At 42.2% G+C, this 26,676-nt stretch overlaps 1 protein-coding gene and 1 pseudogene across 1 annotated transcript in view; both read left to right on the forward strand.

The window, feature by feature from the left end:
* The window catches only part of LOC102529128 (contactin-associated protein-like 3), a 154,603-nt gene that overhangs the window by 56,569 nt on the left and 71,358 nt on the right, over positions 1-26,676 (forward strand). Inside the window, exons 6-8 of the mRNA XM_072952685.1 lie at positions 11,930-12,077; positions 24,771-24,974; positions 26,132-26,307. Of these exons, the coding sequence (XP_072808786.1) occupies positions 11,930-12,077; positions 24,771-24,974; positions 26,132-26,307 (528 nt within the window). The remainder of the gene's footprint in view (positions 1-11,929; positions 12,078-24,770; positions 24,975-26,131; positions 26,308-26,676) is intronic.
* Positions 7,308-9,192, forward strand: LOC102531202 (zinc finger and BTB domain-containing protein 44 pseudogene; annotated as a pseudogene).

The raw sequence follows: 26,676 nt of genomic DNA on the forward strand, positions 1-26,676 counted from the left end.
ATAAAGAGGGGGTGGATCACATGAGCGCTAAGATCTCTGGTGACTGTATCTCAAATGGCTAAGATGCTGGGCTTTGGAGTCAGATGGCCCTGGGTAAGAATCCAGCTCTGATGCTGACCAGTGGCTCACCTGGGGCAGGTAGCTGAGTTCCTCTGAGCCGGTCTCCTAATCTGGGCAAGGTAGAGAAGGCACTGCCTCACAGGGTCACAGGTGGGGGGAGCCAGTAGCGAGGATGCGTGGGGAGGAACGCCTCGTGTGGGGACCCACTTGGAAGCCCAGAGTTGGTATGAAGATTATTTTAAGCTGAAGATACTTGGGAATCAACAGATGCAGAAAGAAGCCTTTGAGTTTCCCTTTTCTGATGAAAAGCAGATACTTCTGAGAATCGAGGCTGCTGTGATTCCCTCTTCAAAGCAGGTCTACGCCCGGGAGAGGGACAGAGTAAACCCAGCACAAATCCCCACTCCAGAGAGGTTCACGAAGAAGAAGGAAAGGCCATTCAAACCTGCATGCACAAACATTATCACACACGTTCTTATCTTCCATTTATTCTTCTAAAAATCCATCTCTTTCCTAAAGAAACCTTTTTGTTCTTCCCTTTTCTCCCATCTCCTTTTTCTCTACTAAGTTAGAAATACAAGCCTCTAACTTTAGCCATTTAGTGAGGTAGTTACGTCTTCCTAGCTCCCATATATATGAATAAACTTTTTCTCCTGTTACTCTGTCTTTTGTTGACTTAATTTGCACGCCCCTGTCACTAAACCTAAGAGGGCAGAGGAAAAGTCCTTCCTGACACTAGCAAATGCTTCGTGAATAATGCCATCATTCCCTGTGGCTCTGAGATCCCAGGATTGTAGTTTAATCTGCATATTTAAAGAGTTCAGAACACGCCCTGAGGTTGTAAATGAGATCTTAAGCATAGTGAAGTATTGAGACAAGCATTTTGAAATGAAAAAGATCTCAGTTGTACACATGATACAAGTTTCTTCCAATCCTGTAAAAGGTTATGTAGATGAAAATTTTACTGCAGAAACAAACTTGAAGACTGAACTTACATGGACAGAACATAGTGCAGCAAAACTTACAGCCAAACAAATGTGACACATAGTTAATGAGATTTTTATTATTCCAGAAGTTAATTAAAAATGAATAGTAAGCAATTCACCAAAGTCAACATATGGATTTTTTTTTTGGAGGGATACACAATTCGGCTCAAAATAGTAAGTTAAAAGAATTCCTTACCATCTGAAGTATTTTAATATTGAACTAAACTCATACTGGTGTCGCTTGAAGTCAGTGCCACTGCTTAATGAGGGATCTTCCGAAATTCTGTAGAAATCATGCAGTTCACATATTAATATTTTCAACATATATACAGGCGGCTACCAGGTTAGTGCTATTCTCCCAATAGTGTCAAAGCTATCTAGATTTACAGGTAAATGCTTTATTTAATTCCTTTAGCTTAATTAGTGTATTTTATTCCTTGAAGTCACTAATAGAGTCAGCACACTATTCAGCACTCATCTGAAGTATTTCTCATAACACCGACTACACTTCATTTTATTCTTTGGGGTTACTCTTCAAATATTGGAAACTAATTCATTTCAAAAAATAAATGTGTATCTGTGTATCAAATTACATATTCTTTTATTGGGAACGTCTTAGCACCATTTTCAATAACTTTACATTGATTTTAAAATATGACCTTGATGTCAATGGAAATATTTTTTTTCCTGGCTTTTTCTCTCTTTTCAACTTCTTTGCCAGCAAAAAGAAAGGATTGCCAAATGTCTTATAAAATGTATTCCTCCTGATCATGTAGGAAGATTGGGGAGGGAAGGCTGTTGAGAGACTTGACTGTCTAGTTTCTGCCCAGGAAGGGTATCCTGTCTTCCATCCAAGGTCAGTATTTCAAGCCAGAGGTAAAAATAAGCAGTGAAAACCTGTAAATTTAGCAATGTGTTTGAAAAATGCTCGACTTCAATGATATTTCTATAATGCCTACACTGCAGCTCTAAAAACACAGGTTTTAAAAAAAGCACGTCAATTAAAAGCAGCATCCGAGACCCTGTTTCACGTATCCGCATTGGCCCGGCGTTTGGGGTTACTCCAGGGCCAGGCGCTGGGGGTTCCCATGTGACGTAGCTGTGCCCGGCCATGGGGCGGGCTCCCTCTTGCTGGAGGAGAAGGTGGTGGGACACGCGGAGATGGCTGTCTCTTTCCGCTTTTGACCCCAGTGACCTGCTTCCGCCAAGAGGCTGTAAGCCAAAACTGGAAATACAGATTAAGTGCATACTTCTTCCAACACACTGACCACAGCTTGAGATTTTTGTGGAAGAATATATTATCTAAATGTCTGGAAAGCAAATGTTTTAAGTGCATTTTAGGTAGATGTTTGCTTATTTTATTTGTTTTTGTTTGTTTGTTTGTTTTTATTGAGTTACAGTCAGTTTACAATGTTGTGTCAATTTCCAGTGTAGAGCACAATTTTTCAGTCACACGTGAACATACATATATTCATTGTCACATTCTTTTTCTTGTGAGATACCACAAGATCTTGTATATATTTCCCTGTGGTAAAAGGTATAATCTTGTTCATCTACTCTACATATGCCTGCCAGTATCTACAAATTTTGAACTCCCAGTCCGTCCCTTCCCACCCACCCCCCGCCTCCTTGGCAACCACCAGTTTGTATTCTAAGTCTGTGAGTCTCTTTCTGTTTTGTATTTGTGTTCGTTTGTCTTTTTCTTTCTTCCTTTCTTCCTTTCTTTCTTCCTCCCTTCCTCCCTCTCTCTTTCTTTTCTTTTCTTCTTTCTTTCTTTCTTCCTTCCTTCCTTCCTTCCTTCCTTCCTTCCTTCCTTTCCTTCCTTCTTTCCTTCTTTCTTCCTTCCTTCCTCCCTCCCTCCCTCCTTCTTCCTTCCTTCCTTCCTCCCTCCCTCCCTCTCTCCCTTCCTTCCTTCCTCCCTCCCTCCCTCCCTCTTTCTTTCTTTTCTTCCTTCCTTCCTTCCTTCCATTCTTCCTTTCTTCCTTTTTTCTTAGATTCCACATATGAGCGATCTCATATGGTATTTCTCTTTCTCTTTCTGGCTTACTTCACTTAGAATGACATTCTCCAGGAGCATCCATGTTGCTGCAAATGGTGTTATGTCTTTTTGCTTTTGACTCAAGTGTCTTGCTTCCGCCAAGAGGCTGTAAGCCAAAACTGGAAATAGCGATTAAGTGCATACTAGTACCAACACACTGACCACAGCTGGAGATTTTTGTGGGAGGCTGTATTACCTAAATGTCTGGAAAGCAAATATTTTAAGTGCATTTTAGGTAGATGTTTGTCTATTTTAATCAAGTGAAAGGAGAGGTTACTCTTTTACTTTCTGGAACGTGTGGAAGTAAGTGTATCTGTACAAGTGAAAATGTTAGCGTTCACCTGGTACAAAGCACCCCACCTGGATAAACCGAGGTCTCAAGGGGTGAGTGACTCCAGGTCACACATTTGGCATCACAAGCCATGATCCTGAATTTTCAGGTCACTTGATAAAACCCAAGGGAAAGGAGGTGACTTCCCTTAAATTTTGTTCATGTATAAATGCTGTAGTATTTTGCAGTTCAAGAAAATATTAAAAACAATTAACAGGAACTTTTGCTTTAAAGCAATGGAACACAGCTTTTTCAATGGGCTCATTAGAGGAAATAATTTTAGTATACTCTTGTCATGGTCTGTGAGCCTCTGGAAAGAATGGGGACAAAGTATTATTATTTTTAACAATAATAATTACGATTATTTCCATATGACTCATGAAGAAGCTGAGAGCTGGGGAAATAAAGTGTCTTGGCGAAGATCGTCATGGTTCAGCAGTGACAAAGGCCAGAATTAAAATTCGGGGATTCTTGTGCACCTCCCGCCGACATCCTGCCATTTGCCTCAGAGGCTGTAAGATACAAATGAACAGTGTGCTTGAATTATGAATCCCTGATTCCGTAGCGGCATCGAGTAGGGACTTAATCACCTGTCATTTATTTATTTTTATTGAAGTTTAGTCCGTTTACAATGCTGTGTTAATTTCTGGTGCACAGCACAGTGATTCAGTTATACACGTATGTATATTCCTTTTCATATTCTTTTTCATTATAGGCTATTAAGGTATTGAATATAGTTCCCTGTGCTGTACAGTCGGACCTTGTTATGCATCTATTTTCTTTCTTTTTTTCTTTTTTTAATTGAAGTGTAGTCAGTTTACAGTTTATGTCCATTTCTGGCGGACATATATGCCTTTTCAGATTCTTTTTCATTAGAGGTGACTACAAGATATTTTTGACAGCACTAAGACCTATTTCTAAACAGTGTCTTTCACATTTTGAAGAACTGATGTAAAAGTCTTTCTTAAGACACAGATATTTCACACTTCAGGGGACAAATGCAAGGTAGGCATCTTGAAGGTCATTCAACAGGGAGTTGTGACAACTCCCATCACATGAGAGACCACGGTCCCACACAAGCCTCAAGCTGAGCCTTTCTCACTGTTGTTTCGATGACACTGATGTGATTGCTAAACAAACTAAATGGAGACTTGGGCAGCGTTTCAGAAATATCAACTTCTAAATAAATTATTTTGAAAACACATTTATAGCGCGTGAGTGGACCCCAAGCCACAGACTCTAGTTACTCACACATGGAGCTCAAGAACACACTCGTGGAAACTACAGACTTCATCACACAACGTTTGTTCTTCATCCTGGGCATAATGTTCATTTGTGATGCCCTTAAGCTATTGAATATTGAGTTCACATCAAACTAAAGTGGTTCTGGTGATCAATGGTGGGGAGGGTTTTGTTGATCTGTTTTTTTAATTCTATGATAGCTAACAGAAGGATGCTACAAAGAAAATTATTAGATTGTAAGCCTGTAACATTCCTCACACTGACTCTTCAAAATTCCAAGACAGACAGTCTTGTTCCTACTTTCCACACGAACATGCTGACTTTCCCGAGGTCCCGTGGGGAACAAGATGGAGAAGGATTCAGTGGAAGCTGATTGTCACAGGTTCACTCTGCACAGGACACCTTGTCCACTGGTGAAACTCGGAACCGAGTCCAGGGCTGTCAGGGAAGGGCCAGAGGCTGGACATTTCTTCATATTCCTCGGAGCTTCATTTTTTTCCCTTGTTGGAACAAGACAAGACTGAACCTTTGTTCCTGACATTCTAGACTTGGCCTGTACGTTTACGTCTGTTCTGGAAACACCAAAACAAAATTATGTAATCCAAATAATAGATTATGACACATTTTTAAAACAGGTAAACAGTAGCTTAGTAAAATGAGATTATTTCAGTAATCAGCCCCAAATGTGAGAGTCACGTGCCAGCAGAGGCCCCCTCCTACACCAAACTTGTTTCATGTAATTTCTGTATCTTTAAAGAAATTTATCATTTATGTGTATCCAGGGGGACTATTGATAGTTCTGTACAGGACAAAAATAATGCTTTTTTTAGCATTAGAATGAATTCGGATAATCACGTAGGTGTACATATATACATGTGTGCATACATTGCAAATATTTGAAATCATTAAAATCACATGAATGTTTGCTTTTGTATGCAGATCTCAGAAGCCGTAAAGAGTGTCCTCTTAATCTCCTCTATTCATAGACTTAACATAGATTATTCTCACTTAAAAGATTTCTTAAGTAGTAGTCTGTCTTACATTCCATTAAAACAAAAAGAGAAATTTCATTTGCTGTAGGAAATGGTCATCACACTGATCTGAAGTACAGTTTTCTAACTTTATTTGTTCAATAAACAAACTACTTCAGAAAGAAGTAATAATATATAGGGAAAATAAATGAATTTAAATATCATCCTTATGAAACTATTTTATTTCTTAGAATTTTCACATAGCTTCTCCCCCCTTTTAATCGAAGTATAGAATTTACAATGTTTTAATTTCTGGCGTACAACATAGTGATTCAGTTGTACATATACATTCCTTTTCACATTATTTTCATTATAGGCTATTACAAGGTGTTGAATATAGTTCCCTGTGCTATACAGTATAAACTTATTGTTTATCTATTTTACATATAGTAGTCAGTCTCTGCAAATCCCGAACTCCCAATTTATCCCTCTCCATCCCCTTTCTCCCCTGGTAACCGTAAGTTTGTTTTCTGTGTCTGTGAGTCTGTTTCTGTTTTGTAAATAAGTTCATTTGCGTCAGTTACTTTTAGATTCCACATATAAGTGATATGAAAATAATTTTATTATGTAGTTTATGCTGAGGTGTAAAACTTCGACAGCCACACTAAAATCCATACCGGCTTTACTTCTTACATTGAGTTCCAGGGTTGGAATTGCAGTGAGTGGAGAGCTGATGTTCGTCTCCTGACTGTTTATCTGAATGTCTTAGACCTTGAACCTGAGATAAAACGTGAAGAAGGAGATGCAGAATCTGCCGGATGAGCTGTCTCTGCCAAATGCATGGACAATAACCAAAACCTCAGTCATGGCCACAATCACAGCGGCCACCACTCCTGGAGCCTTTTGCCTGAGTGGGCGGTGGGCGGGCTACTTTTCAGATGTTATCTCACTTAATTCCTACGCCAACCCTTAGAGTTAGGTTTGACCAAACTGGTTCTGTCACTGAAGGAGCTGTGACTGGCAGCAGACAGTGACACCTTAGGATGTGCGCTGGGCAGTGGTGGAGCTGAGAAACGGATGCTTCTGCCCAAGTCGACGTGGAGTTGAGCATGAAGGCCAGGAGTAGACATTCTTGGGTTCCTCTCTGGGGCCTGGAGGCAGTGGAAAGAGTTTACTTGATCATTACAGTAAGAAACGATGATGCAGGTCCAAAGATTTCACTTTCACTGAACAAGAGGAATGATTAGCTCCATGGGGATGTTTCATTCATTAGTCAAAAAGGAGTCCTGCTAAGGGGTGAGCGGAGCGGCGCCGGCGGGGGCTCCCTCCCCCGCCTACCCTCCCCCCTCCCCTCCCCCTCCGCCCCGCCCTCCCCTCCCCTCCCCTCCCCCACTGCCCCACCCCGTCCCGCCGGGAAAACGCGAGCCATCGCCGCGCTGCCCGGGCCGCCGCCTGCCCTCGGCCCATCGTCCCCAGCGGCCTCCCGCTCCTCCCCCCCCGGGGCCCGGAGCGCGTCCCTCCCGCCGCTCGGGGCCGCCACGCCCCGCTGTCCCCGGGGCAGGGTCCCCTCCGCCCGCCGGGATTGGTGGGGGGCAGCAGCCTCGCGCCGCGCGCCGCCCGCAGGACGTCTCTGATTCATTTGCATCCTTGAGGAGCATCTGCAGAAGAGGACGGAAAAGATGGGCGTGAACACATCTACTTAAAGTTCCTCTTCCCACAGCCAGGAAATGCTTGGAAAGCTACACATGCCGCGAAACGATGGCCGTTTCTGTGCTGTCACCATCCGCGTCCAAATACCCGGACAAACTCTTCCGGGCACGCGAGGCGGTCCGAGCAGCTTGCGGTGACTTCTTTCGCACCAGACGTGTGGGCAGAGGATGACAACAAGAATGTGTTGGATCCGCATCGTGTTCCGTGACTGGCTTTCTACCCCTTTTAGAGTATGCTTGCACAGCCACTCTGTCAATGAACACAGAGAGTACCACGGATGTCCTGGCTGCAGCCAGCTGTACGCGGATGTTCGGTGTTGCCAGCACCTGCTCAGAGTTCATGAAATCAGGCATTTTATGGAATACACCCAGTAGCCAACCAGAAAAGAGTCTCGATGCTGGACAAGAAAATAACTCCAACTGCAGTTTTACGTCTCGAGATGGAAGCATTTCTCCAGTGTCTTCAGAGTGCAGTGCGGGAGGAAGAACCGTTCCTGTCTGCCAAGAATCCCGCAGAAAGTGTGAAAGCTGCACTGGTGTGTCTCCTGAAAGTCCTGTAAAGTGTGGCACACAAACAAGTTCTCCCCAGGTATTGAATTCGTCAGCTTCCTACTCGGAAAATAGAAATCAGCCAGTTGACTCTTTAGATCCATTACCTTATGGAATCGATCGAAGGTTTCCGCCTGATAAGGTTAAGCCAGCAGAAAATACCTGGACTTTAGAATTACCTGGGCCATCTGGGACAGGTAGAAGAATGGTGGAATATGTGACTTGTGAGAGCACCAAGACTACCTTGCCTCTGGGTCCTGAGGAAGATGTCCGGGTCAAAGGAGAAAGGTGAAGTGATGAGGAAGTCCATGAGGAGGTACCCCAGCCTGTCAGCGCCTCTCAGAGTTCACTGAGTGGTCAGCGGATGGTGCCAGGAAGTGAGCAAGTCCAAGAGGACCTTCTGATCAGTGCTCAGTCTTCTTCTACAGGCTTAGTGGATGAAGGTGTCACTGAAGGCTTACCTACACGTCGGAGCACTTCCAGCACTGATGCTCACGCAGAGGATGATGACTGACTGGAATATGCTCAACATCCCTTCCAACTCTGCATTGCCCCTCCCACCAGCAGCACAGAACGACCGGGTCCAAATGGTTCAGATGGACCTTTCCAGTGTCCAACCTGTGGGGTGCGATTCACCCGTGTTCAGAACCTGGAACAGCACATGCTCATCCACTCAGGAATTAAACTGTTTCAGTGTGACCACGGTGGGAATAAGTTCACCAGGGCTCACTCGCTAAAGAGGCATCGCCTAAAGCATGAAGGGAGATGCTGTTTCCGGTGCCAGATACGCAGTGCCACTGCCACTTCCTTCGGGGAATATGAACACCACGTGAGGGTTTCCCGGCACATTATCTGCAAGCCTCGGATTTAGGAGTGCAAAACACGTGGCGCCATGTTCACCAACTGTGGGAGTTTAATCGTGCACCTGGGGAGTCAGAACCATGAAGCATCAGAGCTAACAAACTACTTCCAGAGCAGTGATTTCCCAGCACCACACTCCTTAAACCAGGAGCTGGAAGAGGCCCTTGTTCAATACGATCTTGAAGAACACAGTTTTGAAAGCAGCTCCTCTGTTCAAATGCCTGTGATTTCACAGGTCTGCTCGACCCAGAATTGTGAAAGCAGTTTTCCTTTGGGGTCTCTTGGTGAGCTGGCAGAAAAAGGGGAAGAAATGCCAGACCAGCCAAAGACCAGTGTATGTGCCGAGGCAACCAAAACTTGTATCAGTTTCCTCTCTGTCGTTAAGAGTAGGCTAGCAACAGATCATTCGCTGAAAAAGAAATCAGATGATTGTCAGCCTTCCTGAGATGAAAGGATGCACCAGAAACAAATGACTGAACGAATCTGGCGAATGACTTGAGTAGCTGTTTACTGCTGTTCACAGGATATTTTAGTCTTTTGTAAAAGCCTGTTGTTTTTGGAAGCATTTATGGCAAGGGTATCTACTTGTGAAATCTAAACTATTCTTTTTTTTTTCTTTAAAGCTTTGTCATTATGATTTTTCACGGTGAATATTTGGCATTGGGCTAGGTACTCCCTGTACCTTTATACAGTACCGCTCCTCGAAGTGATCTTTCTTCTACGAAAGAAGGCAAAGAAGCACGGTCGAGGATAGCCAAGCGGGCATGAGGTGACAGGAAAGGAGAGCACAGCATGTGAACCTCAGCTTCTTAGGGACGCTTACATACCGCTTTTCTGGCTAAAATTGTTGTTTCCCTGGTCTTTGAATGTTAACGCCCCGCTAAGTAAGTCATTGCCTGAATCCGCTTTTGTCTTACCCACCAGCAGTACTTCCTCTTGCCTATCCTTGGTCTGATCCCATAAAAAGGAAAAAAATACTGGAGATGTTCTATATTTTACACATAGGTTGTTGTATTGTTTGGGGATGTTTTGGACAAAATAAAGACTTCTCTGTTAAGGCTAAAATTAAAAAAAAAAAAGTCTTACTACCGTGTCTGGGACAGGCATCCTCGTTACATTTGCCTTCTCTGTATTCTTAGTTTGGTCTGTTTATACCAAGGAAGTCTCCCTGGCGGTCGTGGTTCATAAACCTGGTTACTAATTTGGCTTGGTTTGGCCTGGCTGGTAAACCTGGCCCGTGTTTCACAAGGCTGAATAACCAGGCAGGTATCATTCTTGCTGAATTAAGGAGTCTTGCTGTGGGGCTGCGTTGTTGTCTCTGGCTGTGTGTATTAACGGCACGGCAGGTGGGTGCGAGGCTAGTGCAGATGAGCCTAAGGAGGTGTCCACCCCGTTTGCTCCCTAATTGTATTACTGTTCAATGGAGGCCTATTACGTAAACATCTTTGACTTCCAGATGATAAAACTTTGCGAGATCGGAGAGTGAGAACTTGAAGGCGACCCACCTCCAAATAACGCTACGTTCTGCGTTTTCACTGTGCGTTCCAAAAAAATGGATGGAATTTAGGTAGTCTTCACATTTGACAGGAGCTTTCAAAAGAGACACACACACTTGAAAGCCCTTACTGTTAGTTTTCAGAGCATAAACTGGTCAGGCCCTTGAATGGGGCAGCATTTTCTGTTTAGATGCCGTGTTACAGTGAGGAACACCTTAGGTTGTTCTGGCTTCACTATTGCATCGAGCAGCTGGGAAAACTGGTGGAGAAGCTGATGAGGAATCAGTGGACCCAGTTTTAAAAGGGATGTGGAGTTTCAAGCACGGGTGCTTGGCCTTGTGGCTCTAAAATGCCCAGGGCAGAAAGAGCTAGTGGAAGCACTGGTCCGTAGGAGACTGCAGCCAGTTCCAGGGCTCTGGTGGAGAGAGAGAGAGAGAAGCCCTGCATTTGGATGGACGTTGGAGGTGGAGACACAAGGAAGTGTTTGCAGATGAGTTGTGATGATCTTTCAACCCTTCCTAAAACTTCTTGGTATTGATAAACATTTGTCAGCGTTTACTAAGGTTGAGAAGACAGTAGGGGTGAGGGGGAGCGGATTCGCTAATTGTGGGCAGCCATTCATTTCATCTGAAACCCATCCATCGTTTTTTCATGAAAAATTCAGAGCACTTCCGTAAACACTGTTGAAGAAAGGTTTGCCAGGATGGATGGAGAGGGGCACAGGAATGCATTCTCCGTGTGTTGGCATTTGTGCTGTCTTTTGTTACTCTTTCTCATGTTTAGGTAAGTCTTACCTTTTTAAAAATGATTAAGTTTATGTAAGTCCTACCTTTTAAAAAATGACTGAGTCATTAGAAACATATCTGTAATCGATGTGTTTCTATACAGCACCATCACCCACTTTTTGGTTTCCCTACTTGGTGATATTTATATTAAAAAGGACACCGTGAGACAGAAGCCACCCTATAAACAAGTTCCTTTGCTCTCATGCTGCCCTTTCTAGCAGGAAGCCAGATGCCTGCAGCTAAGAGCACTCCTCTTGTCTTGTGGCCAGCGGTGTTGGTGTGTTTCCCCCAGGCACCCCCTGAATGCTGGAATGAACACTGGACACAGTGAACACTGGAAATGAAGTCCAAAGCCGCAGGACCTAGTTCTGGCCACTCTGCATAATGGCTCTCCTACCTCCGCGGAACCTCTTTGCTTTCTTAGGCCTGAGTTTCGCATCTGCAAGTTGAGGGTTTTGAACTACAGCGCTGTCCAGGCCCCTCCCAGCTCTCAGATCCTAGGGTCTAGGGTTCTTAGTGCGCATCCTGCAAGTCACCATCGGGCTTGTTTGCCCTGGAGGTGCGGTTGCTTGTGAGTGTCTTGACTGCTTGGAGATTAGGAAGTGATTGCGGGATGAGCAACTTGCTAAAAGCAAGCCTTCAAAAGTAGCAGGTTTATAGCCGTTTTCATGGTGCCATTGAAATTTAAACTACTCTGCAAATAGGGAAAATTTAGATGATGGGGACTAATTCAGGCACTGAAGAGAGGTTGTCACATGCCTCTTAAATGTTAGTTTCTTTGACGCAGGCAGTCATTTGCATATTAACAAAGTGAAGCATCAGTCGCTAGTCAGCATGGGAGGCGACACCTTGACAGCGATACTCGGCAGACTCACTGATCCCTTTCTCCATTTTCCCCCAGGGTTTTCCAGGAAACACAAATGCAGACAGTGTGGTGCATTACAGACTCGAGCCTCCTTTTGAAGCCAGGTTCCTGCGCTTCCTCCCCTTGACGTGGAACCCCAGGGGCAGGATCGGGATGCGGGTCGAAGTGTACGGCTGTGCCTACCGTAAGTGGCGCTTATTCTCCGGCCGACGTCAGTCACGGAGCGACGCGTTGTAAACACCGCGTTGAAAACTGAACTTGACTCTTTCCAGCCTTCTAAATATTTATGGAAAGCCTTGATTATGTTATAGTTACTTTTATTACTATTTTATAGTGGAATTCGGAAATAGACCGGAACTGAGCCTTAGAATCTTAGATTCCTGTAGATTTGCTAATGTACCCGTCTTCTAGTGGGTACTTTGTAAAATTAATAAGGTTCAAGTCAGCAGTAATTGATTCTGATTGATGGTGCTGCCTTCTGACACTGAGATGACCGTCGTGTGTGGGGACGCAGGTGGATGCCGGTGTCCCCTTGTCTCCAGCACCCAGTGATGACTCACTTCTTCCTCTCCTTTTCTCTGCGCTCATTGCTGGGAAACCTTCTTTTGCATGTCATTTATGTATTAACGTCTTCCCTCTTTCCTCCACTGACGGTAACAGTTACAAAACTGGCAGCCCCCGTGAGCGTAAACCCAAGCAGAAAAGCATTCATTGAAATATATGGGAAATCAGCGCTACAGCTGCCATTTGGAAGATCCAAAATATACTGGTATTTCGTCAATTAACACAAAATGAAAACATTAATTTAAAAAGTAATCTTCCAGAAAGCTGGAGAATAACCCAAAGAGTAAGTTGGATGGGAGCATCTTGGAGTTTTTGGTCACACCTCATCTGGCCCTGATCAGGGCACTGGCTTTGCAGAAGAGTGTAACAGTAAGATTTAACATACACAAGATGTTTAATGTTTCGGATCCTGCCTCCTGAGATGTTTCTCATTCAACTCCCACACCAACCAAATGGATTCAGTATAGCTGCAACCTCACTACTTCAGAGAAGGAAGAAACTGCACCTTAGAGAAATTAAGATGTTTGCTGGAGCTGTTACATATTGGATCTAGGATTTAAAAGCTGTCTTTCCCCCCTAATTTTGTTCTCATAAATATCATGCTGTCCAGGCGTTCGTTTCTTTATTCCCTCACTTGTTGTGTAAGAATTTATCAGACACTTGATGTCTGCAGAGAACTGTACTGAATGTGGGGGACACTTCTAAAATTATTTATTTTCTTTGTCGGGATTTTATGAGAAGTCATGAAGTTGTACAAAACAATTGTAAAATATTGCAGCAGGAATATGGGGCATGGGGGATAGAGTGGTCAGTCCGTGGCGTTAGAAAAGGAACCTTTCTGGCAGTCAGTTTTCAAAGTAAAGGGGCTGGGTAGTGAGACAGGAGGTAGGGGGGTGTTCATAGGAGGAAACAGCACATGTAAATTGTGGGAGCAGGAATTTAGGGTTCTGATGGTGCAGGGATGCGGGACGGCAGGGGCACTGTGGGGCGCAATGAGTTGTTGAATAGCAATAATACCATTTCCACTTCGGTAACCCCACAGATAGTGGGTGGTTGTGGAGGTGAGGCTCACCCAGGCAGCCCATCCCACACTCAAGGGTCACCTTCAGCCTCAGTTTCATTCCTCTTCCTAATGACACGTTCCACTTCCGCTTCGCCTCCTAACCCTGCCTCTGCTCTCTGTTGGTTATAGTTCCAAGGAACGTTTACCATCCGTGGTGTTGCACGGCCATCAACTTTTCCCCCTCTTTCCCTTGGTCATTTCCTTCCATCCTTTTGTTTCTGGGGTCCCTAAGTGTGCTCACGGCTGCAGTGGCTAGGATGTCTGCCACTTAGAGTTTCTCTTTGATCCCCTGAAATTAGCTTCCCCTTCTCCCATTACTCTGGAATCAACGTCAGGTTTACTGACTTCAAAGTGGAACGTGCTCTTTGATGGGGATTTGCCGTGAGCTTGAAGTTCCTCGTGAGGAGGTATTACTCCGGTTTCCTGGGTTAGAGGTCGGTACTAGGAGGATCAAAGCCGCTTGCCTGATCCCCGGAAGGGCCAGTGGGCCGTGCGGCTGTCGTGGAATCTGAGTGTGTCCTCAATTCAGCAAACCTGAACTCTGGGGGCACAAGGGGCTCTTAGCATAAGAATGCAAACAGAAAATAATCACCACTGTTTTTAAGATACAAAATGCATTCCTTAATAGCAGTGGCTGTGTTTTCTTCATTTTTATTAGTAATCTTTATTCAAGAATAGCACCTTGCGTTTTTATTTTTGACAGTAATTTAATACGATACGGTTTAGAGCCTAAAGTGATCATTATTATCTTTTTTTTTATTTGTATTTCCACTGCTCTGTTGATCGTGAGACAATGTCCACGTTGCTCATCTCGGCATGTCACAGTCTCTCAGATGCAACTCCTCCTTTCAGCTTCGTATTTTTACATTCCATTTACAATGATCTTTATTATTCCTGTCAACATGGTGCATTTTCATGGCTCCCTGGCTTGGCATATACATTTTCCCTCCCTAAAAAGCCCTTCCTCCATTTCTAGAGTAGAAGTGAGTGCTTGGGGTCTTCTTAGAGTCCCGGCTGTCCTGCACACCAGGGTCAGGGGTCTGCCCTGAGACCCCTCACTTTCTCTGGCCTTCCCTCGCTCTACCAGTCCCATCCATCCAGTGTCAGCATCCCCTACTGACGTGGTCTAGGCTCCGTATTCCAGTCTAAAAAGGTCTCTCTTTGAGTTTTCATCCACTTTCTTAAGTTTGCAACATTTACATACTGCCCGATCAGTTCCAAATTGACATCCTGACACAGGTCCCTAAAGTCCCAGCCATCTGGATGGTTGTCCCCAGATCCACCCTCATTTCTTTGATGAGGTTGTTATTCATCTTTTAGGTCCCTTCTGTCTCTTTTGTGCCACTTACTCTGACTCCCCACGTTCATGCTCAGTTCTCTAGTGTTCCCATGCCATATTGTGTTGTATTGGCCCTGCTGTTGTAATTTTATGTTTATTGTTGTGTTTATTGTTTGAATAAGAGAAGGAAAGAAGGAGAGTAAAAAAGAAGGGAAGGGGTGTGAGTTACTAGGAACATGGAATAGAGAGGCTCACAATGGTGAGCCCCATGGCATCTACCAGTCATCCATGTGGCCCGCCAGTCCTGTGTCAAATCAGGCACTGAAAATAAAATGGATTAAGAAAGAAGAAAAGAAGGGAATAGAACATGGAACTGTCTATTTTACTATCTTGTATTTATTAAAAAATACATTGACTTGCAGTGGAAAAAATGTAGATTTTATGTAGCAGTCTTAACGTGTCAATATTTATAGATTTATAAATCTGTTGTTAACACTCATTAAACACAAAGAGTGTGTATTTTGAAACATTTAAGGAGAATATTGAGAGAAGAGTCTGCATATGGAACTTCCTTCTGTTCAGTACTGGTTCTACTCTAAGTAGATCTCAGTTTAGAAAATGCAGTAGTAAAAACAGAAGAATGGAGGATGAAAATGGACGTAGTCACCTTGATGAAGAAAAATCCTGAAAGTTGATAATGATCTTTAGTCAATATGAGAGAACGCTGATCCGTATTATCCATTCCAGTTATTGATAAAGCAGAAAATAGTCAAACTAGATTAGAAAAAGTGTTAGTTTAATTCAATACATGTCTACACAACTTTGACCCCCAGCAAGGCACCCTGCTGAGTATGAACAAGGCACAGTGCCCCCCATGTGCTAAGGAGCCAGTACAGGTGAGGGGAAATGTGTATTCTTTGCAAACCAACTAAATCTGAGCATGGGTTTCTTCTGATTTATGTCCAAGTATAAATAGAAGACAAATTTTGACCTAAGGGTGAAATAAACTTCTCTAAACTTTAATACTGTAGCCTTATGCTTTTTATCTGATACTAAGTTAAAAAAATACTAAAATACTAAAAAAAATACTAAAAATACTTAAGTTAAAATAATATTGATCCTACGATCATATGAAACAGAACAGCCTCTCATATTTCTGTGAAGACATTTGTTTAATGCTATTTTAATGTAATTTAATTTCTATTCAAGTTATTACACAATTTATTCCTGATTTATTTTTAATCACCTCGCAAATTATCACATCTAAAGGAGTACAGCTCAGGCTTTTGCTGAAAGAAAATGCTGAAAGGCACATCAATACACAGCTGATAAAGTGCAGCAAAACAAGCAAATTTGGGTTATGTTATAATAACTAGATTAATTTGAAGGAATAATAACTTCCATGCATTTAAAACATTACAGTTTGTTACCAGAATTTTAAACCTGACATGACCTGTGATGTTGGAAAAACCGTAGAATTGGACAAAAGGACCAGTTATTAAGAAAACAGGATTGATCTCTTATTAGTAACATTGCTTGCTCACAGGTACCTAGAACTTAATGAGTCTCGGATTGCTTTCTAAACTTACTGTTCTTCTAGTTTTCCTTGTCTTGGTTAATTCACCAGGAACTTACACCAGAGACATGGGAGTCACCTTTGACACATCTCTATCCCTACACATCTAGAGAATATCATATTCTGAACACGCACTCTCCAAATGGTACCCTCAGTCATCTCAAATTGTTCAAACCTCTCGCTCTCTCATGTCACCCACAAAATGCAAACCTAGACTTGCCAACAAACTGTCTTCTTTGCACAAGCGATTTACCTGGCTTGAAATGCTTCTGCCCGAGTCTGTCACCTGTCTGTCTATATGCCCTCATGCAGGTCTCCGCTTTAAAGTCTCCTCCTTGGAGATGTATTTCCTGACTGCTGGTCTAAATTAGGTCCCTCCAAATTCCTCTAAACTTGTTAAGCGGCTGGCTGGTCAGCCTGTCAGCGCTTTTCCCCAGCCAGCATGGCACTCTCAGGCTGGCTGCCATGTGGCCCTTCCCACGTTGCTTGTCGCTAGATAGCTCTTGTTACCATTGCTCCGTGGGGCGGAGTCTTCCGTGTGCTCAGCCCCCCAGCCCTGATAGAAGTTCAGTGCCAAGGGGCTGGGGGTCGAGCCGCCTCTGGCTCAAAGAGCACAGATTCCCACTGTTCTTATTGAGATTCAGTAGATTCTCCTGACTCCATACTTCTACTTTGATTGTGTGTCTGTAGTCAGTTTCCAGTGTCCTTCAGTTGTTACTTTTGACACTTTCCCCCCAGTTTTATCACTGCTTTTGGGAGATAGGATTTGCCAGGTTCCTCACCTAGCCATTTTAGAAATCTTACCTTTTTGGTTATTTTAAAAAGATACTTAAATTATGCACAATCATTTCCATGAAAATTCTGGCGTTCTTCATTCTTTTGTATTGATCCACATTTCCATGTACCATTTTCCTTCTGCCTCAAAGACTTCCTTGAATATCGCTTGTAGTATGGACGTGCTGGGGGAGAAATTCTTTCAGCTTTTGTATGTCTGAAAAAAGTCATTTTTACACCTTCATTTTTGTAAGTTACTTTCACTCAGTGTAGAATTCCAGGGTGATGTTTTTTTTTTTCATTGAACACTTTGAAGATATTGCTCTGCTGTTTGTTCTCTTGGATTCTTTCCGGTGAGAAGTCTGCAGTCATCTGTATGTCTATGTTTCCATGAATGTGATATGTCCTCTTTTTCTCTAGCTGCTTTTAAGGTTTTAAGCAATTTGTTTCTGCTATGTTTTGGTTTTGTTTTATTTCGTGTCTTGTGTTTGGAGTTCATTGGGCTATTTGAATTGGTGAGTGTATAGTTTTTATCAGACTTGGAAAGTTTTAGCCATTGTTTCTTCAAATATTTTTTCTGACCTCCCTCCTTTCTCTTCTTAAGGGACCCAATTATCACATATTAGTTAAAGCGCATAGCAGGTTGCTTGGTTTCATTTTGTCACCCACCTCACTGATGATCTATTTATTGTCTTAAATAGCAACTTGTTTCTTCTTTATTTTATTTGAGATGTTTCTTTTGCTGTCTTCAAGTTCCCTAATCTCTTCCTCTGCAGTGTTTAACCTGCCAGGAAGCCCATTCAGCATGTTTTTTTCATCTCAGACATAGAAATTTTCACTTTCTTTTAGTATCTTTTGTGTATTTACAGGACTTTTTTTGAACATATGGATGACTGTTACAACAACTACCTTACTGTCTTCCTTTGCTAATTATAATGTTTCTGTCAATTCTGTGTAAGTTTCAGTTGATTTTTCCCCCCAACATAGATCACATTTTTTTGTGTGCCTGGAAATTCTTTTTTTTTTAACTTTTTTTATTGATTTATAATCATTTTACAAGGTTGTGTCAAATTCCAGTGTAGAGCACAATTTTTCAGTTATACACTGAACATACATATATTCATTGTCACATTTTTTTCTCTGTGAGCTACCATAAGATCTTGTATATATTTCCCTGTGCTTAATTTTTTTAACATTTTTTCTTGATTTATAATCATTTCACAGTGTTGTGGAAATTCTTGATTAGATGCCAGACATTTTGATTTTTACCTTGTTGGCTATTTTTGAAGTCTTATATGCTTGAGCTCTGTTCAAGGACACATCGAATTAAGGGATCTGTTCCTTTTAGGTCTTGTTTTAAAATTCGTTAGCCCATTCCAGAGTAGTGTTTAGCCTAGGGCTCGGTGCTGGAGTAAGACCCTTCTGAGTACCCTGCCAAGGACAGTGAATTGTGGGGTTTCCAGTCCGGATGGTTGGAATGGGCAGTGCTCCCATCCTCGTGTGCATGTTAGCAGTAATTCCCCGCTGATTCTCTCAGGTGGTTCTTTTCCCAGTCTTGATGAGCCTCCTTACTTGCACGCACTGATCAGGACTTTGCTGAATGCTCACAAGGGGTGTGTTGCAGATCACCAGTGTTCCCTCTGCTCATCTTTCCCCTCCCCATACTCTGCCGATGGCCCCCAGGTGCTTGGTTCTTACCAGACTCTGGACTCTGCCTCCTCCACTCAGGGTGTCTGCTGGGCTTTGCCTCAAGCCCTCCTTCCTGTTCTGTGACCTGGTGACTCTCCTGAGGCAGGGGTGTTTGTCTCTCTGCTCCTGGGCATCACTCTCCCTTTTAGCTTGATGCCAAATATCTTGAAAATAATTGTTTAATGTTATTTCCTTTTTATTTGGTTGCTTAGGTGAGACAGTGAATCTGGCCTCTGTTACTCCATCATGATCAGAGGCGGAAGTTGTAAATGCAATTTTGTCGGGAGGTAATTTTTTTTTTTTAGCAGGGGAGGTAATTAGGTTATTTATTGAACCCAGGACCTTGTGCATGCTAGGCACACGCTCTACCACTGAGCCACACCCTCCCCTTTGGTAAATACAGTCTCAGCTGTTGTAGCTCCCCTTTTCTTTGCCCAGTGCTCTACCGGTAAGGATGCAGCCAGTGCCCCCTGAGAACTCACATGTGTCAGGCCCTGCTGGTGAAATGGATTTCCTTCCCAATTGGCAAGTATGTGTGGTATTTCTTTTAATAATGTTGTTAGTGACGCAATTATCAAAATATAACCTCAGCTCTTAAAACCAATGATTATAAATTAAAATCATATAAAATTGGAGGAAAAAAAACCAGTTCCTACTTTCACCTAAGCATCATATTTCTTCCTGCTCTTTTGGAATGTGGGCTGTTTGCTCTTCCCATAGGGGAAGCTATTGCTTTCCATCTCAGTGCATAGTCAGTGCCCTCTGTGTCACGTACCCCAGTTACTTAAATGGCTGAATTACACAGAAGGCCATTTTTCAGGAGGGTTTCTTGTAGAAGTTAAGTATGATGCTAAGTGGTAATTTAGTGCATGATTTTGATATTTTCATTCAAATAAATATAGTGGATTAACTGTATTAATATGAACATATAAAATTTTATTTGCTCTTATCGTAGTCTAATAGCAAAACTCTTAACGCTAGTGGACTGATGGGGTCAAGGTCACCCTAGCACTCATTACCAGTGAGCTCTGAGTCTTGAAGGTGGCTTCTCCAGGTCACACCGTGACCAACAGAATGAAGGTCAAGGGAGCCTCTGCTGAGTGGAGAGTGAACTCAGGGGGGACCATCTGGGGCTCTCCCCCATCCACACCTGGAGAGCTCACTGCTGCCGGCTCCCCGAGCCAAGTACTCTGTATCCCCAAATAGGATTTTTTTTAAAATTACATTTTTAATCTATTGCTTTTACAAATCGTGTTTGAATATTTAGTGCTGATTTTTTAAAAAAAATTATATTCACTGAATTGCCAATTTGTTTTCAAATATTCAGGTTGATTGATGACCATCTCTAAGTAAATGACACTTTATAAAATGGATTCTCTCTATGGGGCCTATAATTGAGCTTCTAATCTAAACATTCCTGCTCTAAATCATCTTTTGTGACAATGATGCACTTACTGGATGGGCTTAACTGGGGGGCTTCAGCAACAGTGCAGCCCATTTTTTGAACCACGGTTGGCTACTTTTGGATGCCTATTTTTAAGTTTTGTGTGATGGTGTAATGCCTGGATTCCCTGGATTCTTTGCATACTTTCTTTCCAAACATTTTTTCATCAGACAAGAGCTTTTCTTTCTCCTACTTCCATCCTGAACTGTGCGCTGTTTCCTTGTCACCTAGCAACCCGCAGGAAGACACTGGGCGAGTACAGGTGAAACACGCTTTTTCATGGCAGCAGAAGTAAGAGAGGGAAGCACTGCCAGCTGTGGGAGGGCCGGGCCATGTCTGTCCTGTTCTGCTTTATCCCAGCATCTGGCAGCCTTTGTGATACTTCGTAGATTCAACGTTGATACCCACTGAAAATGGAGTTTTACTTGTGGGATGGATGGAAATTAGGTTGGCAGTGGGGGAGAGGGTAGAAGGAGGAAAAAATGGCCTTTTAAACAAATATTTTATTTATTTTTTTTTGTTTGTTTTGGTTTTGGGGGGAGGTAATTAGGTTTATTTATTTACTTATTTATTTTAATGGAAGTGCTGGGAATTGAACTCAGGACCTTGTTCCTGCTAAGCGCGCCCTCTTACCACTGAGCTATACCCTCCCCCTCCCCAAAATGGCCTTTTAATGCCAAAACTATGTTGTGCCAGAGCAAAATCCTTGCCAAAGCGGAGTCTGAAGCTATAGAAAAACCAGTCTTTGATATTATACACAGAATATATATAACCAGGAGCCGAAATATTGACCTATTCTTTGCCTTATAAAATGCATGTTCAAGAGGAGCCACCACGTATACTGAATCATGCAGTAAGGAAGGGCAACAGAAGTAATGAAATGTGGGGTTTCCTCTGTAAAGTAGGGTTTTTGGTTCTTAAATCAAAGGATGGAAACATGTCTGGCGGCGAGCTCGTTCTCACCGCTCGGTGATCAGGAACCAGGCGGAGGCTCCATCGCGGGGCGGTTCTCAGCGTGGGGGACGGCAGGCTGCTTCTGGGAAGGACCAGCCGGCAGATAGGTCAGGCTTTGCACGCAGCTGTGCTCTCACCACCTCTTCTTGGTTTTCTAGCTTGTTGTTGTTGTTTTTTTTTTTTTAAACAAACCTTTGGAAATTATCTCATGGGACTGTGGAGTGATGTGGATGATTTCAGATAAAGGGGAGGAGCTGCCTAACAGTCCAGACTTCTCAAAGCAATTTCTGACTTCTTCTATCTTTTTTAACTTCTTAAGCTGAGCTTAAGTTTGTCATCACTTCAGACTTCGGTTAAACTCTCAGGACTCTTACAAGAGACGTTATCTTTTAGGTGGTTGTGCTTCACTCAGTTGGCTGTGTATTTATATTATAACTTAGTCACTTTAGGCTTAAATAATCTGTCAAAATACACGTTGAATCTGCCTCGTAAGATACAATTTGATGACTAACATGTGGTTAATTGTTCTCAGTACAAGTGTTACTGATCGCCTTAGACAGAAAGTCAAAACATGAGAACAAAAGAATTTTAAGGCCCTTCTTTTGTGTTTCTGTCACTTAATAAATATTTCACTGCTCTGTTTAGCCTGAGGGGGATGTTCCAGGAAATATGTCGGTGCTGTAGGGCAGTGGCTCTCAAAATATGCAGATACTAACTACTGTGTATAAAATACATAAACAGCAAGTTTATAATGTGTAGCACAGAGAACGCTATTCAATAACCTGTTGCAACCTATAATGAAAAGGAATATGAAGGGGAACATATGTGTGTATATGTATGACTGGAACATGATGCTGTACGCCAGAAATTGACTCATTGTAACTGACCATACTTCAATTTAAAAATAATAATAAATACCTTAAAAAAATATGATCACAGACCAGCAGCATCAGCATTCCTAGGGGACTTGTTAGAAATGCAGATTCACCCCTAAGCCTGGTTAGTGGGAAAGTCTCACATGGAGCCCAGCAATCTGTGCTCAACGAACATGCCAGATTCAGATTCTTAGAAAATCAACATTACTGTTACAAAGCAATAGTGGCCGACAAGGAAGAGGAGGGCAAAGATGATTTGATCAAAATCATCCTGGCAAAATCATTTAAGGGAAAAAAAGTGTTCGCTGACTGCAAAAATAAGCCTTAATTATTATCATTGCCTTTCAGTGACAGACATAAGCAACCCTGCAGAAAATGGGAGAGCACTTAGAATCTTCATCATCAAGTTTTCGTCAGTTAATTGTCATCTAATGTCCTAAAGAACATCATTTCAAATTGACAGTTACGGTTTCATCAGCCCTGTTTATTTAGTTATGCAATGAAGAATAATTGTTTGTTTACATGGCTCATAGACCGAATGTAGTGTTTATATATTTTACACCATGTCTATGAGTCAACTTTCTGAATTTTCAATAGGTAATTGCATAAAATGGATGATTCTTTTAGGTTGTGAACATAAAGGGTTTACTGTAAATAACTTTGGTTCATCTGAAAGAAATGCAGGTCCAAGTATACATTCGTCACAGTGTTTCTGATACTAAATAAACAACATTCTATCATTGGCTTGAAAGACATCAGCTTCATGTTTCATTTGCTTTTTCTTGGACCTTCATTTATCATACACAGGCATTTTTAAGGGACAGTTATGTCTTTTGTTTTTACTTCTGAAACAGGAGATTTTTCTGGATGATCTAAATTCCTTTGTGCATTTCTTGTTCTGTCTTCAGTTGGCTTGCCTGCCCTTTTATATTAATGGTAAAATATAACTTAATCTAAATGGAGTGCAGGTGACCTCGAGAGTTGGAAAGATAAGACACAGTCAGAAAGTTCAGAGAAAATGGCAGCAGTGCAGTGATGGCTGAAGCAGGAGGACCTTCACATTGTGCTTAAGGCGTCACACAAGATAGGTATTTTGTGCAAATCAGAAACACAATGAGGTATCATCTCACACCAGTCGGAATGGCCATCATTCAAAAGTCCACAAATGACAAATGCTGGAGAGGCTGTGGAGAAAAGGGAACCCTCCCACACTGCTGGTGGGAATGTAATTTGGTGCAGCCACTATGGAGAACAGTGTGGAGGTTCCTTAAAAAACTAAAAATAGACTTAACCCTATGATCCAGCATTCCTACTCCTGGGCATATATCCAGAGAAAACTCTAAATCAAAAAGATACATGCATCCCAATGTTCATAACAGCACTATTTACAATAACCAAGATATGGAAGCAACCTAAATGTCCATCAGCAGATGACTGGATAAAGAAGTTGTGGTATATATATATATACCACATGTGGTATATATATATATATAGTGGAATTCTACTCAGCCATAAAAAGAATGAAATAATGCCATTTGCATCAACATGGATGGACCTAGAGATTTTCACACTAAATGAAGGAAGCCAGATAGAGAAAGACAAATACCATATGATATCACTTACGAGTGGAATGTAAAAAAATGACACAAATCAACTTATTTACAACAGAAAGATGCTCACAGACATAAAAAGCAAACTTATGATTACCAAAAGGGAAAGGGGAGGTGGGATAAATTATGAGTTTGGGATTAGTAGATACACACTACTATACACAAAATAGATAAACAACAAGGTCCTGCTGTACAGCACAGGGAACTATATTCAGAACTTGTAATAACCTATAATGAAAAAGACTATGAAAAGGAATATATGTATGTGTACAACTGAATCGCTATGCTGTACACCAGAAACAACACTGGAAATCAACTTTACTTCAATTAAAAAAAAAAGTGTTTTCTGTTGTACCGTAAGCACACTACTAAATAGGTGTTTTGTGTTGTAACGTTTGTAATGTTTGCCCTTTTGTGCTGTCACTGGGCCAAAATGTTCGGAGGAAAAATATCCCAGTTTACTGAAGACCCTTTAATACGAGTTTAAAGTAGTATTTAGTAAATCTGGTGTTTTTATGCATGTCTTTTATGGCCAGACAAAAGTATGTTTAAGTGACTGCTTATGTGAGGGTTGTTAAAAGTCAGAGCTGCTGGTTTGGGAACAATTAAGCCGTTTACGCTGAGTGACACTGATACTTTATCTCTTACCAGTGTGTGCGAACTATTATAACTTCTCAGAAAAGAGCAATGTTGGATGATTGTTAAATATCCAGGGAGATTTTATTCAGGGAAGACTGACTTCAACTTCTTCCCTGATTTGCACTTTTTACAGGATGGGAATAGGAGCCTAATAAAAGATAAGAGCAATTGGAATTAGTCAATGAAAGTCTTTCTAGATGACATATTTTGGGGAAAATGTCAGAAAATGGCAACAGTGAAGTTTAGGCACCTCCACCACTAGTATCAAGAGAAAGTTGGTGGTACCATTTTTTCCCCTACATTAAACAAACCAGAATTATACTATGTATGCGTGTGTGTTAATTTATGCACTTTAATGTACTAATAAAAGTATATCATACTTAGACCACTTTTTATGTCTTCTGCTATAGGATCTGAGATGGTTAGTTTTGATGGGAAAAGTTCCCTGCTGTACACATTTCATCAGAAATCCATGAATTCAACCAAAGACGTTATTTCTCTGAAATTTAAAACCAGACAGAACCACGGGATTCTACTCCACAGAGGAGGACAGAATGGTAAACACATCACACTGGAGTTAGTTAAAGGAAGACTCATCTTGCTCCTTCACGCAGGTAAAGAACGAAAGGGTGGTGTTTCTGAAAATACTCTTTCGACAAAAGTATCTTCTTATGCTTAATTTTTCCCCCCAGTTAAGTAGTTAATGTAATCCTAAAATCAGAAGACTTTTGAGAAAAAAAGGAGAGCCTATAAGTAATTACTCTGAAGACCAGAACGGGCCAGGCACATGGGGGCATGGTCACCCAACAGTTGAGGTCTTCTGAGTACAGCACATATATATCTTTTTAAAAAAAATAGACTTTATTCTTTTAGAGCAGTTTCAGGTTCACAACAGAACTGAGCAGAAAATACAGAGAGTTCACACATAGCCCTCCCCACCCACATATATACATTCCCCTCCCCTCAACATCCCTCATCAATGCGGCATATTTGGTACAATTGATGAAACAACGTGGGCACATTATTATCAACCGAAGTCCATAGCTTGCATGAGGGTTCACTCTTGTACATTCCGTGGCTTCTGACAAATGAATGGTGACATGTAGCCACTATAGTAGCATACAGAGTAATTTCATTGCCCTAAAAATCCCTTTGGCTTCATCTGTTCATTCCTCCCTCCCTCCCTCCCCCCAACCCCCTGGAAACCACGATCTTTTTATTGTTTCTGTAGCTGAGAACGGCACGTATATATCTTGAGTATGCTTTTATGTAAAAAGTTTTATGGCTTGACAGTTGTGTAAGATCACTAGTCACTGCTGATAATATAGTAAAGACAAGAGGGACACATCATAAATTTTTGAGGTAATACTATTAATCAGGTGGTAGGAAGAAAATATTTTCAAGAAGAAGGAAAATTCAGTGAGTCATCATAATAAAAAAGAAGTAAATTAGATGATCTTACTCAAGATCAAAAGAACACTGTGCTTCAGATAAAGATAAAAGCAGCTGACCCGTTCCTGGGACAGAAGGATGTAAGGAAAGTACATTTGTGAGAGGTGCTAAACCTCAAAATAGAAATTGTAGTCTTTTTGGGGGGGGAGGAAGGGAGGTAATTAAGTTTATTTATTTCTTAACGGAGGTGCCGGGGGTTGAACCCAGGACATCCCGCATGCCAGGTGGCTGCTCTCCCGTTGAGCTCTCCGCTCCCCCAGAAATGGCAGCCTGGCGCTGGATGGAGTGGTTCTCTTACTCCTCATCCTCTGTTTACCAGGCGATGCTAACCCGCCCTCCCCCGAGGCCCTCGCGCTGGGCAGCCTGCTGGACGACCAGCACTGGCACTCTGTCCTCCTCGAGCTCTTCAACACGGACGTCACCTTCTCCGTGGACGGCCACACTCATCGCTTTCAAGCGAAGGGAGAGTCCAGCTATTTGGACCTGGATTATGAGGTGTGAAAATTACTCGTTAAGTATTCCAGATTTTATCACCTGGGTGCAGTGTCACCTTCTAGAGAAGGATGACCACATACAGAAACTGCATTTCCTAGTGATTCAGAATTCTGGTGGACTGTTTCCTACGGGCGACGTGCGTGGTGGGAGATACCACGCTCGGCTGTTGAGACTTTTCATCCCTTACAGATGTCAATTGTCAAATGAGAGCAAGTAGTCATTAAATTTAGGAAACCTCTTTGATGGCACTGTTCTTCTGTCTTACATCTGGTGTTTGGCTGTGAATTTTACCTTGGTGACTTCTGTGTGTAGTGGGACAATCCTGAGCAGATCTGGCGACCTAGGAGAACTGGGAAAAATAACCAGTGC

The sequence above is a fragment of the Vicugna pacos genome, chromosome 31, assembly GCF_048564905.1.
Source record: "Vicugna pacos chromosome 31, VicPac4, whole genome shotgun sequence".
NCBI lineage: Eukaryota > Metazoa > Chordata > Mammalia > Artiodactyla > Camelidae > Vicugna > Vicugna pacos.